General features: G+C 36.0%; 1 protein-coding gene across 2 annotated transcripts in view; it reads right to left on the bottom strand.

Annotated features, from left to right (window-relative positions):
* Positions 1 to 13,787, bottom strand: part of IMMP1L (inner mitochondrial membrane peptidase subunit 1) — a 36,490-nt gene that overhangs the window by 17,872 nt on the left and 4,831 nt on the right. Inside the window, exons 2-5 of one of the 2 annotated variants that reach the window (XM_037401675.1) lie at positions 7,667 to 7,873; positions 2,003 to 2,140; positions 1,119 to 1,207; positions 119 to 245 (exon numbers count right to left, since the gene is read on the bottom strand). In XM_037401675.1, the coding sequence (XP_037257572.1) occupies positions 119 to 245; positions 1,119 to 1,207; positions 2,003 to 2,107 (321 nt within the window). In that variant the 5' untranslated portion in view covers positions 2,108 to 2,140; positions 7,667 to 7,873. The remainder of the gene's footprint in view (positions 1 to 118; positions 246 to 1,118; positions 1,208 to 2,002; positions 2,141 to 7,666; positions 7,874 to 13,787) is intronic. The other variant, XM_037401676.1, reaches the window with a different exon arrangement.

The following is a 13,787-nucleotide window of genomic DNA, read 5'->3' as shown; positions in this document are numbered from 1 at the left end:
AATTTATGAATGTCATACTTTATGATTTATGATGATACTCAAATATTGCAAAACCTTTACAGACTACCAGGCCTATTTCAGTAATCATTAATTTACAAAGCAAGAAACTAATACTTACATAGCTGTGACTCTTAAGGAAATCTGAAGGGTTGCTTGTGCAGACTTTATCCCCTTCCAAGCCAATTACTCTTTTACAGATATTTGATTTGGGGTCATTTGGGCTTTTCACAATTACAATATCTCCTCTGAGAGGAAAAAAAACAGAAAAACAGAACTCTAAATACAAACTATTTGGCTGAATACATGTGCATCAATGTGTATACTCCAAAAATATTCATGTACATTAAGGATACTTCCTTCTGCTGAAAATCGTCTAGTTTTCATTTCTTCAGTTTTACTCAGGGTGTAATTTTACACACAGTTCTTAAAGTACATTTGGAGAGAGTCTTTGTTATTTAGATCATATATGAAACACTTTAGATGTCATTTTAATTGACTCTGATGAAATGAGTATCATTTAATTTGATCCTGTTGCTACATAAAGATGGAACAGAACAGATTCCGTGTTCCTAAATGTTACTGACCAAATGTTGTATTTCCAATGGGACTTCAAGTATCTGAGTTTATAAGACCTTATATTATTTTTGCTTCCTGATTATATACATTAGACTGTACAGTGAAACAAACCACAACAAAATGGGTGAGGGCCTTGAGCCTACTGTGCTGTACACAGAGTAATAAAATGACATTTGATAAATGGCATTTATGCCATTTGGTCATTTTCCTAACAACCTCAGCAAGCAATACCTACAGCTTGCTTTTCAAGACAAAACTGCTTAGAGAGAAGTTACATTCACACAATAGAACTGTTTTGAGGGGTGGCAGGGAAATGGGAATTCTTCCATTTTTTGGACAAAGCTGTAAAAGTGACAGACTATATCCTAAACAAATTTTGACAAGTCATTCAATTAACTTCCAGCAGATGCAATGAGAGAAGGTTTATGAAAAATTACAATTTAGAAGCAGAAGAATATGAGAAATAAAGGGTGGATGGAATGTGGTTATTGACAAGCTCTGGCAAATGTAATGTAAAATCTAGTCTCAACAAAGGAGCATACTTTCGAATGCAATAAAAGTGGCGGCTAAGGTTCTCCGAAAAGACAATATCAGAATTGTGAATGGTTGGTTCCATTGAAGGTCCAGAACACTGCAAATTAAAAATAAATGAGACAAAATTACTATTTCCAGTTACTTTTATCTAAAATACATTAATACTCAAATTATTTGCTAATAAATTAGAAAAGGGATAATGTAAAGAACTAAAAAAAGTGAGATGCTCCAAGGAACATCTGATACGTTTAAAAGGTAAGAACAGACTCCAGAGCACCTCTGACTGTTACAGCTCCATATTTGCTCAGGATCGGGCCCAAACTGCACTAGGCTATGAGTGCATTACGGATTCGTCAATTCGTGGAAATTACCAGGATCGGCACTCCAAGCTCTGCCAGCCTACCCCTTACTTCAACCTTTTTTTTTTTTTTAAAAAAAAAAAAAAAACACAGAAGCTGCAAGAGCAGCATACAGCCAAACTCCACTATGTCCAGCAGCAGGAGCTGCCAGGTTTAGAACCTGGGGAGGAGGGGAAGGAGCACAAAACATCCAGAAATCTGCCCAGAATCGGAAACAACAGCATTTCCAATGGCATTATTAGTGATTCCAGTCTCTCTGGAAGAATGTACTCTCTGCAAAATGCTTAATCATAGTTTCCCATTTGCTTCAGTGATGCCTCAAGTAGTAACTTAGCAAAAAATATGACTGCCTAAAGTAGAAAGCACTTTCATAAAGGCTGGACCTGCCTCCAAAAAAACAGGCATTTACTAAACACACTTCAAGAAAGCTTTAAAGAAAATGAAGAAACCTGAAATATCCACGTTATCACATATAACAAATTCAGTACTATAGTTTTATTTTCTTTTAAAATGTCATGAAAATGAAAAGTTACCACAACAATTCCTCCAAGGTACTCAAAGGCACAATGCGCTATGCAGCCATATTGCACAGTATACCCCAGAAATCGAAAGGTTTTTCCTAGGACATTGCGAAGCATGGTACAGTGTTACGTCGTTCAGCTGGTTCTAGTCTACAGTAAAACAGAAGAATATCATTCATTTGGTAACAAACATCCTATCATTTAAAAAACTATCTTTTGTATCTAACAACCGATGGACAGTATTTTTTTTAAAAAGTGAATAAAACCAACAAATGATCAGATAGATCTGAGATTAATATTGTTTAAACAAATGCCATCAAGAAGTTTTTATTACACAGAACCTTTCACATGTACAATCAATGGACTCCTCTCACCAGCTTATCAGTGTGATTCAGTTGAGTAGGAGCTCAAACAAAAAAATAAAAAAATCTTTGCCAAACTAGAGAAATTAGTGGGAGAGAATGGTGTCAGCTTTCTGCTGACTCAGCTGGGCTTCTTTTAGTCAAGACAGCAAGCAGGCTTACCTACCACATGTATCTGCAACAGATGTGATAACATCCTCCCCTCCACTAGATCTGGCTGAATGGAATCTGGAAAGCTCTACCCATACTTTAAATGCAGGCTTTAACTTCCTGACTGGACCATGTATTATAACTCAGATGCAGTTATTTATTAAATAACACTTGACAAAGTTGTTCTAATCATGTGAAGACAGTGCAACTTAAAATAGCTGATTTTCTTCAAGCCCTAATATTTGAGACTGAACTCAACAGCCAAACAGCGAAGCATCAAATCATCTGAAATGATTTCAATATGCTTCACAACTGGAGTTACATTCACAGAAAACTGCAGTAATCAAGTAGTCAACCAAAACTTTAAAAGTGACATGACAATCAAACAAAAAAAGTTTGAAAAACTAGACAAAATTAAGGATAATAAAGTCCTGAATGGCTTGCCTAAGACTCTACTAGAAAAATAATACAGTTTTTGATAGGATCTCTGGAGGTTTTGCAGAGCTTTCCTTTGACAAGACTTCCACTACCAAAACACTTTCGTATAAAAATAAGGTTTTAGGTCTTTCTGTTCTCAGCTACAGTACAGCAGCTTAAGTTCTGCAGCACATACCACTAAATATCTCTTGACCACCTCCCCCAAATATTTAAGTCAAACTCTAATGATTAGATATAATTCCTGCAGTGATAATCTATCTGTTTCTTTACCCTAATTGTTAAGATTTTTATATATATATTTATTTCTCTTAAGGAAGTGAAAAACACATACCGAAGTAACTCAAGCGAGTTTTACATTCTGCAAGAAACCTGTCCCCCTTAAACTCAGTATCAGCTTTATCATGAACTAAAACCACAGCAAGGTTTCCCTCATTTACTAAGATGGGTCAATATAACTTGCTAAACAAATGCAGTAACTTAAAAGAAAAAAAGAAAAATGCTGTGTGTACAACATAATCTACTTAAAAATGAAGTAAAGACCTCCCCTTCTATATTTCATGATGTTTTGCTATTCAAATGCAGGAATTCAAATTCGCACAACTGTCTCTAGAAGTTAATGGGAATTTTGCCTGAATACAGTCAAAAGTGGCTTTTGTTCTTTGCATTAAGTATTTATAAAGAAATATACAATCATTTTTGGGGAAAAATGTTCTCTATCAAGCTCATGTCCTTGCTCCAAAAAGATGTACTTTGTTTACGTTAAAAAAAAAAATTTCCAAAATAAATCCACTTACTTAAACCAAGCTGTGATTCATCATCCTTAATACTAGCTAACAAGTTTCACAGTAACAACCCAAGATACAACAGAAATAGGAAAACTCTTGAATTGTTTTGTCAGCACATGCAGTGCCCAGCACACCACAGGACACCCTGTAGAAACTGAAACAGCTTCACTGAAAGCAAAATGCGCTTTCAGCAGAATTTATTCTGGCGAGCCAGAAAAGTGGTTTGCTCTTCTCAACCCCGTATGCTATGAAAAGCATGGACCAACTCCTTGCTCTCAGGACCAGAAACACGGCAAGCCCAGAAATGTGTTACAGGTGATAAAAGGAAAATTGAGTGACAGCAGATCGATCTGAGTTGCACAACTAATGTGAATTAATGAACACAACCATCTTTTGAGAGAAGTCCATCATCAATACTTCTTAACAGCACCCGCTGAAAGGCAGCCTCACATTACTTTTCAGCTGAGATAGACAAAAATACTGCACAACTATCCTGTACTTCAGATCCATGCTATCCAGAAACATTATATAAATATATTAAGACAGCACAGAAGTCAGGCACCTGTGGATATTCTAAATAAAAAGTAATTTTATAAATATTGCATTACATTGACCACAGTAGGTAGATATTGTTCACTGTGACAAATGGAATGTTAACAACAGTCTCATTAAGAGAAAACGTAAACCTCTCGTGCCAACAGCTATCAGACTGTAACTAAAATATCTGTGTATTATGAAACTACAAGCAACTGCTGTATGTCCCTGAAAATAAGTTTCAAACCAGCTTCAACTGATTTCCTGTCAGACTCTGGCTGACACGCACTTCCCAACAGTTACACTGAACATGTTGGTTTCTCTGATGTCTCTAAGCAGCTCTGAATTACGAGGGATCAATTTTTAAATTATGCAAAGAAGCACAGAGGTTAGAGTGAGCTTTGCCTACTGCTAGAGCTGCCATGGTATAAAACTGACCACAACAGAAGAGCATGCGTGAGTGAAGAGGTCTAAAATTTTGTTCCCAGTTGTCTTAAAATAAATTCTTAACTCCCGAGACATGGATTTCACCAGTCCGTTTATAAATGTGGCACAATGGAATTTTTAAATGCTCAGGCTTATCAGATGTTCATGATAATGATAAATTCTTAGCTCATGTAAGACTTTTTATTACTACTCAAGAAAGTTAATTTCAAATTAAGACATATATATACACACTTAGATTATACAGTTTCAACCTAACAGGATAACTTCAGTAGATTGGAGGTTTTGTTTTTAACATTAAGGTCCATCTTCAGACATCTAATGGCCATTCACACAGAATAAATAAAATCCTGAAAGTTTCCATGTAGTTTAAAAACAACTTCTAGCTAATAAGTGAATGGTTGTAGCAAGAGTAAGCCCAGTTAAAAAAAAAAATCAAAACCACACAAGTCTAGTTTATTTTAAAACCCCACAGAGTATTTATCTTACAATTGCTCTAGCTTAAGCATCAGTAAAATATTTTTTCTTCAGAAAACTGTTTATCAGTACATTTTTAAAACAATGCCATATTGTTCTTCCCAAGAAGGTAAACGGCTGTACGTTTTTCCACATGACAATTTTAATACAAAGTGCTGTCAGCAGGCAACTCCACCAGATACAGCATAAGACCATTAAGCACAATAAAACAAATTATTTAAGTCACAGGCCCCTTGAAAACATAATGGATCTGTTGTATAAACATCCTTATCGCGGAACTAACAGCATAAAACCTGTGGTAATTACTTCCAGGTACTACCTACTACCATATAGTAGTTGCTGAAAATCTTATACTGAAACAAGACATTGTTTTTATACCAAACACAGACATTGATTAAAAAAGGTTACACATCCATATTTATCACATAGAATACTATTTGGTTATTTTACAAGAACTTTATAGTTCATCCCCTGCCGCAAATAAAATGCAAAATGTAATTACTATTATCTTCTGTTCCCTTTTCCTTCCACAGCCCACGCCTTCCTCATTTGATATTTTTTTTGTTTGTTTGTTTATAAAATTAATCACAGCTAGCAGGGTGGAAATCACTTTGAGCCTCATGAATGACATCCAAGAGATGGGAAAGGATTAGTTCTCAGTTGCTGCCAGTTATAGCGCCAGGTGGCTTTTTCTGCAGTGAAGGTGTTACCGATAATCCCATTACATTGGTACTAAATCTTGCAGACATCAAAATTATCACCAAGGTTCCTTTTCATCCCATCCTTTCCAAATGACTGGAAGTCGCTTCACCTGAAAGAAGTCAAATCCACATGCAGCTGCTGTTTTAGCAGCCAGCGGACTCCCTGAGAATGCCAATTGTGATCCAATTTCGCTGTGCTGGTGGCCCCCTATTCCCTGTCCAATAATACATCTGTTAAAAAATCCTACAGCTACAAATCAAGTTTAATCCTACCAGGGACCTCATGTTGGTCTTGTCTTCCAAAAAGGCAGCAGGTTTTGCCGTCTATCTCTGCTAGTGTCTGGGGAATACTCTTTAAATCCCAGCCCTACTTAGAAGAATAAGCTAAGGATCACAAAACATGACCTCAGAAACCCTGATATGACTATATTCTGACCCAGAGGCATTCATTCTAGGTGAAGATTAGAACTTTGCATAATAAGATTACACAGCAAGTGAATGATATCAAGGGACTATCCATATGCAGCCGCCTGGTTTTCTATAGACAGCCTGTGCTCTGCAATATGCAGTGCAGACGAAATAGAGCTTGGTCTTTCTAGCTGAAATAAAATAGATTCACATAAATTAGTTGGCCATTTCCAGATTCCTAAATCCCCTATTACATCTTTTATTGACAGCTCCTGTGAGGATAGCACAAATAGTATTCTCTTTGTATTCTTTGCTTCTGTAACAATCACACTGAGGGAAACATACAGAGATTGTCTAGAAATTAACATCTTGTTTGCTGTAATCTTGGATTACAATTAACTGTGTACATAATAAAATTAGGAAATCAATGAGCAGATTTATCATTTCCCAATAACCAATGGCATTGTGTAAGACAGTTCAACATACGGTGCCAAAATTTTAAATACAGGAAAATCAAACACAGCCAAAAGCGTGGCTAAACAAATTATTGGACTTTATCTTAAAAAAAAATTCGCTGTAACAAAAAGTTTCCAGTCACATTTGCTTTATAGAATGCTTCCTAATTCTGGATTTACACTGAATATTTGGTGATAGTTTATCAGTTTTTCCTTAGCTAACAGAAGCTCCTCTCCTAACACCCTCCACTTCCCTTTGAACCAGACATCTTTCTTCACACATGGTAATCCCGTAACTTGCACCATCTTTCCCAAAGAGTAACTGAAATTATTATTTTTTTTTTAAAAAAGGGAAAAACTGCACACTAAGCTATTTAAATATTTACATTTAAGCTGTTATTTATATTAAACTATTGTCTTAAAATTTTTGCATGAAGTTAATGTTGCATGTGCTAGAATAGCGAAGGGTGTATATCATGTTTATTGGGATAGATCTTTCCCATATCAATTACACACCTTAATAATCATTGTTTCAAATATTCTTATTATAATCTCAAGATTCTAAACACCTTGAGCAAAACAAGGAACAATTTTCAAAAGGTCTTTCTGTGCAGGGTGTCAGGCAGAACTTGATTTGTATTTCTGCTTATTTTTTTCCTAGAAGAAACACTGGATTCAGTCTGACAAATCTGAAAAAGCTCGGTGATACTCTGGAAGAGATTATTTTTCCACATTATCTCTACTAGGCACTGACAGTTTGTCTCCAACAAATGCTCCTTCATCTACTGATCTCAGGCTGACAAGGAGCTCAATCCTGTAAACAAATTCACGTAACGCAATCCTTTGGTGTTAAACAACTAGAGACTATACATGAGCAATTTTTCAAAACAGATTTCAAGTCATTCTCACTGGTTCTATTTACCTTTGGGAAACAACTCCTAACAATCCCACAACCCTGTATAAAACGCTGTATTAATGGTCAGATGCATTCCAGGGCTTCTATCTTCCTCTGCAGCTCTATACACTGATCTTTGCTGAACAGCGAAATCCAAATAGCTGAGCAAAGGCATGGTCTTACATGGCAAGTTTGAGCCTCTGAGGGATGCTGAAATATTCACTTAACAGTCTCCTGTAACACAATGTCAAAGTTAGAACAAATGCCAAAGGTCTGACAGACAGCACAGTCACTTTCCTGGTGACAGAGAAAAATACACCTGTGTGTGCGCCAAGGGTCAAATAACTATATCCTAAGCTATATGCATTTATCTTAGATTTAAAAAAAAATCACTTTGAGACAAGACATGTAAACATTTAAAATTACTTTTAATTAACCGAGACAAAGAGTTACAAGTCCAATCTTCATATTAGGCACTTAATTTATGACCCTACAGAAACTAAAGTTGCCCATGGCGCTCATGTCCCCTGCACTTCCCAGTGCTTATGCACCTTCTAGAAATATGCAGGTATTTTTGGAAATACTACTCAGAGCAATGAATAGAAGAGGGATAAATAACTCCACTATGCAGTGACCCATTTCCTTAAAATATCTGTCATTACAAAGGGGATTGTTTGCTGGTAAAAAAAAACAAAACCAACTAAAACCACAACCAAAAAAACCCAAAACCCTCCACATGAAACAGGGCAACCTATTCACATACACCATCAGCAAGACTGTTCAGAAAGAAATACAAGTGTCTTAATGTTATACCCAGCATTAGTCTCAGATGAGAAGGCCATCATTAAAGAGTACACCATAGTTGTTTACGAAAACAGAAATCACACAGTATGAGATCTTAACACAAATAGTAAATCAAACCTATTATTAAACATCTGAAAAATACAAAAGCAAAAAACAAGGCCAGTTTTAGCACTGTCAGAAAATGTAACAATAGTAACAAAGAATTCTTCTGTATGCTCATCAATACTTCCCAGTTAAGAGCATCACCTAATGAAGTTTCTTACCCATACTCCACATTAAAAAAAAAAAAAAAAGTGTTAAAAACCAGGAGAAAGGACAAATACAGACAAAAGCGAGCTCAGTATTTTCATTTTCTAGTTACCTGAACAGAAGAAAAATGCAAATCAAGTGCTTGTCATTGTTACCATTCTACAAACTTTTTTGGTTACAAAGTTCCAAATACATACATGTACATGGATTCAACTAGTCATTTCTTCCTAGCACAAACTGTATTTCATGTGACCTTATGCAGTAAAAATAAGCTGTAATCAGTACATTTTCCTCATTGCTTAATAAAATTTTATTAGTTACTTCTGAGCTGGTTTATGTATAAAACACAAGTTCTATAAGTTCTTCTCCACGTACAGATACAAGTATTAAAAAAGTTTCAAACATCAATAGATGAGTGCAATGATATTAAGTCTAAGTTAATCCCCAGACATCCAAATCCATGAATAAAAATTCATCAGTTTTAAATACACTGAGCCTATTAAGCAAGAACAAAAGCATATGCACAAAAGAGCTTTTAATATATTTCAAAGCCCACAAGAGCCATGGTCTCATTAAAATTATAAATTACACAAACATGGAATAAAGATTCAAACTGCAGTGCAGCTAAGCAGATTACAGAAAACCCCGCGTTCCATATGATAACACACCATGGCCCTCCCAGATGGGGGCTTGGAACAAAAAGGCCATCACTGCAGCTAGGGAAAACCTCCTTGTGATCTCTGGTTTCTGTTCAGCAGATGACAGCCAAATAATATGTTGATTATTCTGTTTGTGCTGCTAAGCTTGTAAGATGGAATAAAAGCGATATGATCTATTGTGAACTCAATGCTAATGTGTTGCTCCACTCATAAATAATATACTGAATTTATTCTGAAACTATCTTTTTATCTGAGTTCCAGGTTTTAAATGCATGAACTAAAATAAAAAGCCAGCATAAACTATTATTTAATTTGATGGTTTAAAGTAAAAGATACAGCTGACACAATAAGTGAGAAAACTGACTACTGAGTGAATCAAATAAGTAGAGGTGCCTTTCTCAAATTTAGCAAATTACTATATGCTGAGGTGCAGAGTACCTACAAGACACTGAGCACACTCCAGCCCCACAAACTGCGTAACCACCGATACCAAAAGGATTACCAAAAAGGGCCTATATGGCTTATTTTACCACAGATAAGCACTCCAAATCCAAATTTCAAATAAGGACACAATTACTTGTAAAGAGAAAAATAGCACAGAAACAATCATTGTATAACTTCGCTAATATTACATCTCCTTGACTAAACTGCCACCTTTAGCTGTTCAAGTTTTTAATAAGTGATCAGATTTTATTTCATCTAAGTTTACTAACTTCACTTGTTCCAAAAGCACACGGTTTGGCTTGCCCACTGTTCCATACTACACTGCCTTTTTAAAAGGAAAAAGCAGTGACTGGTGATACAGCTCCTTTCAGCTTGTACACAGTATCGTTGAGAAGACTGATGATCTTCCTACAATTTAATGTTTGTGAATTTCAGGTCTTTTATGCCAGAAATGTTAAAATTCTATTTTAATAAAATCACTGCAGCTTGGCAACAGCACAAGAACATAACGACAAAACACTGCTTCACACTTCTTGGACTAATGGAAGCACAGTTGATAAAGAAAAATGGTGACAACATGCAGCTCCAAGAGGGTGCAACAGTTTTCTCAGAAACATAACATATTTAAAAGAAGCTCTGTTACCTTTCCTCCTTTGCTAGGGACACAGTGACAGCTCTAATTCACAGAAAATGAAAATACAGAAATTGAAAAGATATTAGAATCAAGTACATGTAAGTCTTAAGACTAAAAATTCAAATAAATTACTTCCTCCAGAATGAGTCCCCCATTGCAATGAAATAATGCATAGACATTATTTTCATACAAAAAACAAGACAGGACCTTGAAACAATTACTTAAGCTAATGCTTTGTGCCTGGGGAGGTTTAGTTTAGATAATGGGAAAAAGTTCTTCACTGAAAGGGTGGTCAGACACTGGAACAGGCTGCCCAGGGATGTGGTGGAATCACCATCCCTGGAAGTGTTCAAAAAAAATGTAGATGTGGCACTCAGGGACATGGTTTAGTGGTGGACTTGGCAGTACTGGGTTAATGGTTGGCCTTGATCTTAAAAGTCCTTTCCAACCTAAATGATTCTACGACTCTAAGCTCACATTTACACCAGCAATTACAACCTTAAGTCTGTCCCTTTTACAATACAGCATGTTATTCCGCAGTTACTAGTTAGGGTTGCTATTTCTATGACCTTGAAATTTCAGATTCCCTCAGTCTATTTCAGTTTCTAGAAATTTAAATATCACTTTCTTTTTGTTCATCTTACATACATAATCTCACACAAGATGTAAGACAGTACCCAGGATAGAAAAAAAAAAAGGCAGCAGCCATGCAACTCAAGCACCTTATGATACATTTATGTTTCTAGAACCAAAACTTTTTTCATATTCTTATGAAATCCATACAATAAAAAGGTTTCAACAATAAAATGAACTTTTCCAGCTACCATCACAGCACTAGTAACTAAGCTAGCAAAAGCTAACTCGAGTCAACACAAATTTCAGCGCATTACTAAGTAGACAGTAACTTCAGAATTACACAAAGGTAGTTCTCAAACACTGAAGCACAAGTGAACTAGCTTGCTTAGGTAGCCCTACCCACAGATAGGTGGTCCTAAAATGCAATTTCAGCAAAGACAGCAATTTGGGCATGGTACTGGCAGGCTCAGTACAGGAGATGGAAGAAGCTGGATCCACTGAGATAAAGAATCAGAGAATGGTCAGGGTTGGAAGGGCCCTCTGGAGATCACCTAGTCCAACCCCTGCTAAAGCAGATGCACCTACAGCAGGTTGTGCAGTCACATCCAGGCAGGTTTGGAATGTCTCCAGAGGAGACTCCACAGCCTCTCGGGGCAGCCTGTGCCAGGGCTCTGTCACCCCCAAAGTAAAGTTCTTCCTCATATCGAGAAGGAACTTCTTATGTTGCAGTTCGTGCCCGTTGCCCCCTGTCAATCACTGCTCTTTTGCATGTCTTTATCAGACTAAAGATTGAGTAGTTGATAAATTTAAGACAGAATGGGCACTAAAGGGGAGAAAACTGCTTGCTAGAGGATACTACACTATCTGAAGTTACTTCCACACCGGCAGTGACTGAATAACCAAGCTAGTGTTACCTGTCTGCAATATCTACGGAAGCCACAACAATCAGAATATATATATCATTGGCCAGTATAATGGAAAGCTGAGGTTACAAGTTTGTGGGACTCACCAAGAAGTTACATCCTTATGTGTAAGCACATTCACAAAGATTCCCACCTTTGCGATCATAGAGATTGAGATTTATTTTCAATAGATTGTCAGTTCGTCATTTTATCTCAGAGTAGGAACTTTCTGAATCTCACCTAGCACACCTGGTGCACTTAACGGATGTCAGAGCCTGTTGTCAAAAGCTAAGCCAAAAAACAATGTCAGCAATACAGACTCTGCACCTCAACACAGTAGTCAGAAGTTACCTGTAAGCATAAGAATAGTTAAAATTATATAACGGGGAGGTCAGACAGGTGGGTCTATGCAACTAGACTTGTGATCCATATTCTGTTTGCTTGTAATTTCAGAAAGCACTGCAGAAGTAATTCTTGTTGAAACATTGCTGTTTGGTTTTAGCTAACCAAATTTAGCTAATTAGAAAAGAGGGGAAATTCTCCAATTAGGAAAACTCATTAAAGATATTTCAGCAAGCAGAGATGAACTACAATTTTAAAAGAATTCTGAAGGTGATTCATTTACTCTCTTCTGGCCATGAGCAGGCCTTGAGTGATTTGCCAAAACGTTTCACGGGTTTCGGGTCTCACAATATTGCAGAGATTATGGAGAAAAAAAAGATAGCCAAATAAGAAAAAAAGCACCTTCCATAACATCCCACAATGTAGGTGAGGAGCAAACCACCTGTATTCCAGCACCTGCTGATACTGTAGATTTGTAATACAAATAACATGCTTAATTGGAATTATGCCTTTGAAGACAAAAAGTCTTAAAAACTTAGCAGAAAACAATGCTTTTTGAAATGCAAAATGTGACAATTTTTAACTTCTGTAATATTAGCATATCAGGAAAAATGCTACAGAAACTATAAAATAATTTCAATTATATATATTTTTACAGATATTCAGTGAATCCTAGGCTCTAAACGCACATGTAAGTTATTTTGTACTTTTGCATAAACCACAAATAAATTATATTAGAAAAAGTCACCGCTATTAACCTTTCTCTTCCATAACCATAATTACCTACATTGTTTACGTAGCTTCAGAAATGCCTATTTAATGAAGTATGTGCAATCAGATACAACTGGAAGACAAAAACCAAAACTCAAAACATCAAAGCATTTAAGTTATGTTCTTCCAGTTGAAACACTAAGTTTACTCTTCACCTCTTCTACTAACATGCTGAAGTGACAAACTGTTTTATTCTTTGAGGGTAGTCATCTATTCAACATGAAATAGATTTCTGGCTGTTAAGCATCTGAAAAGGCTAGAATCAATCTGTCTTAATTTCTAGTTTTTAATCCTGAAGGAAACTTTATATGGTCACAGAACCCAGCATGGAAAACAATACAGAATATCAAAAGCCATAATACAAATACTACTCCTCTTCTAGTTGTTGGGGGGGTGGGGGGGTCCCCATTGCTATTAGTCCTATCTTACACATATTTTTAATTTATTTTTTTTTACATGAGAATTCCTCTTTTTATGATAAACTAAAGGAAAATAATCTTCATGAAATATACCACTACTCCATATGACACATAAAACAATACATTCAATTTACAACTCATTTTCAGTATTACTGTTCTGCAAATTTCAGTAATTATTGTACATTTTTATAATCTGATATTACAACAACATAACATTTTTATGATTTATTTTCTTCAGCATGTACCACTTTAACTCATGTCTCCTGATTTATTTTAAAGGAGTTGTTTAAATTTGACACAGGTTTAAATTTTTATCACTGTTGTTCAGTATACACACAGGGATGCATT

This window comes from Falco rusticolus, chromosome 10, assembly GCF_015220075.1.
Source record: "Falco rusticolus isolate bFalRus1 chromosome 10, bFalRus1.pri, whole genome shotgun sequence".
Classification (NCBI taxonomy): domain Eukaryota; kingdom Metazoa; phylum Chordata; class Aves; order Falconiformes; family Falconidae; genus Falco; species Falco rusticolus.
The sequence above is the reverse complement of the archived record's forward strand: the minus strand, read 5'-3'. Positions and strand labels throughout refer to the sequence as shown.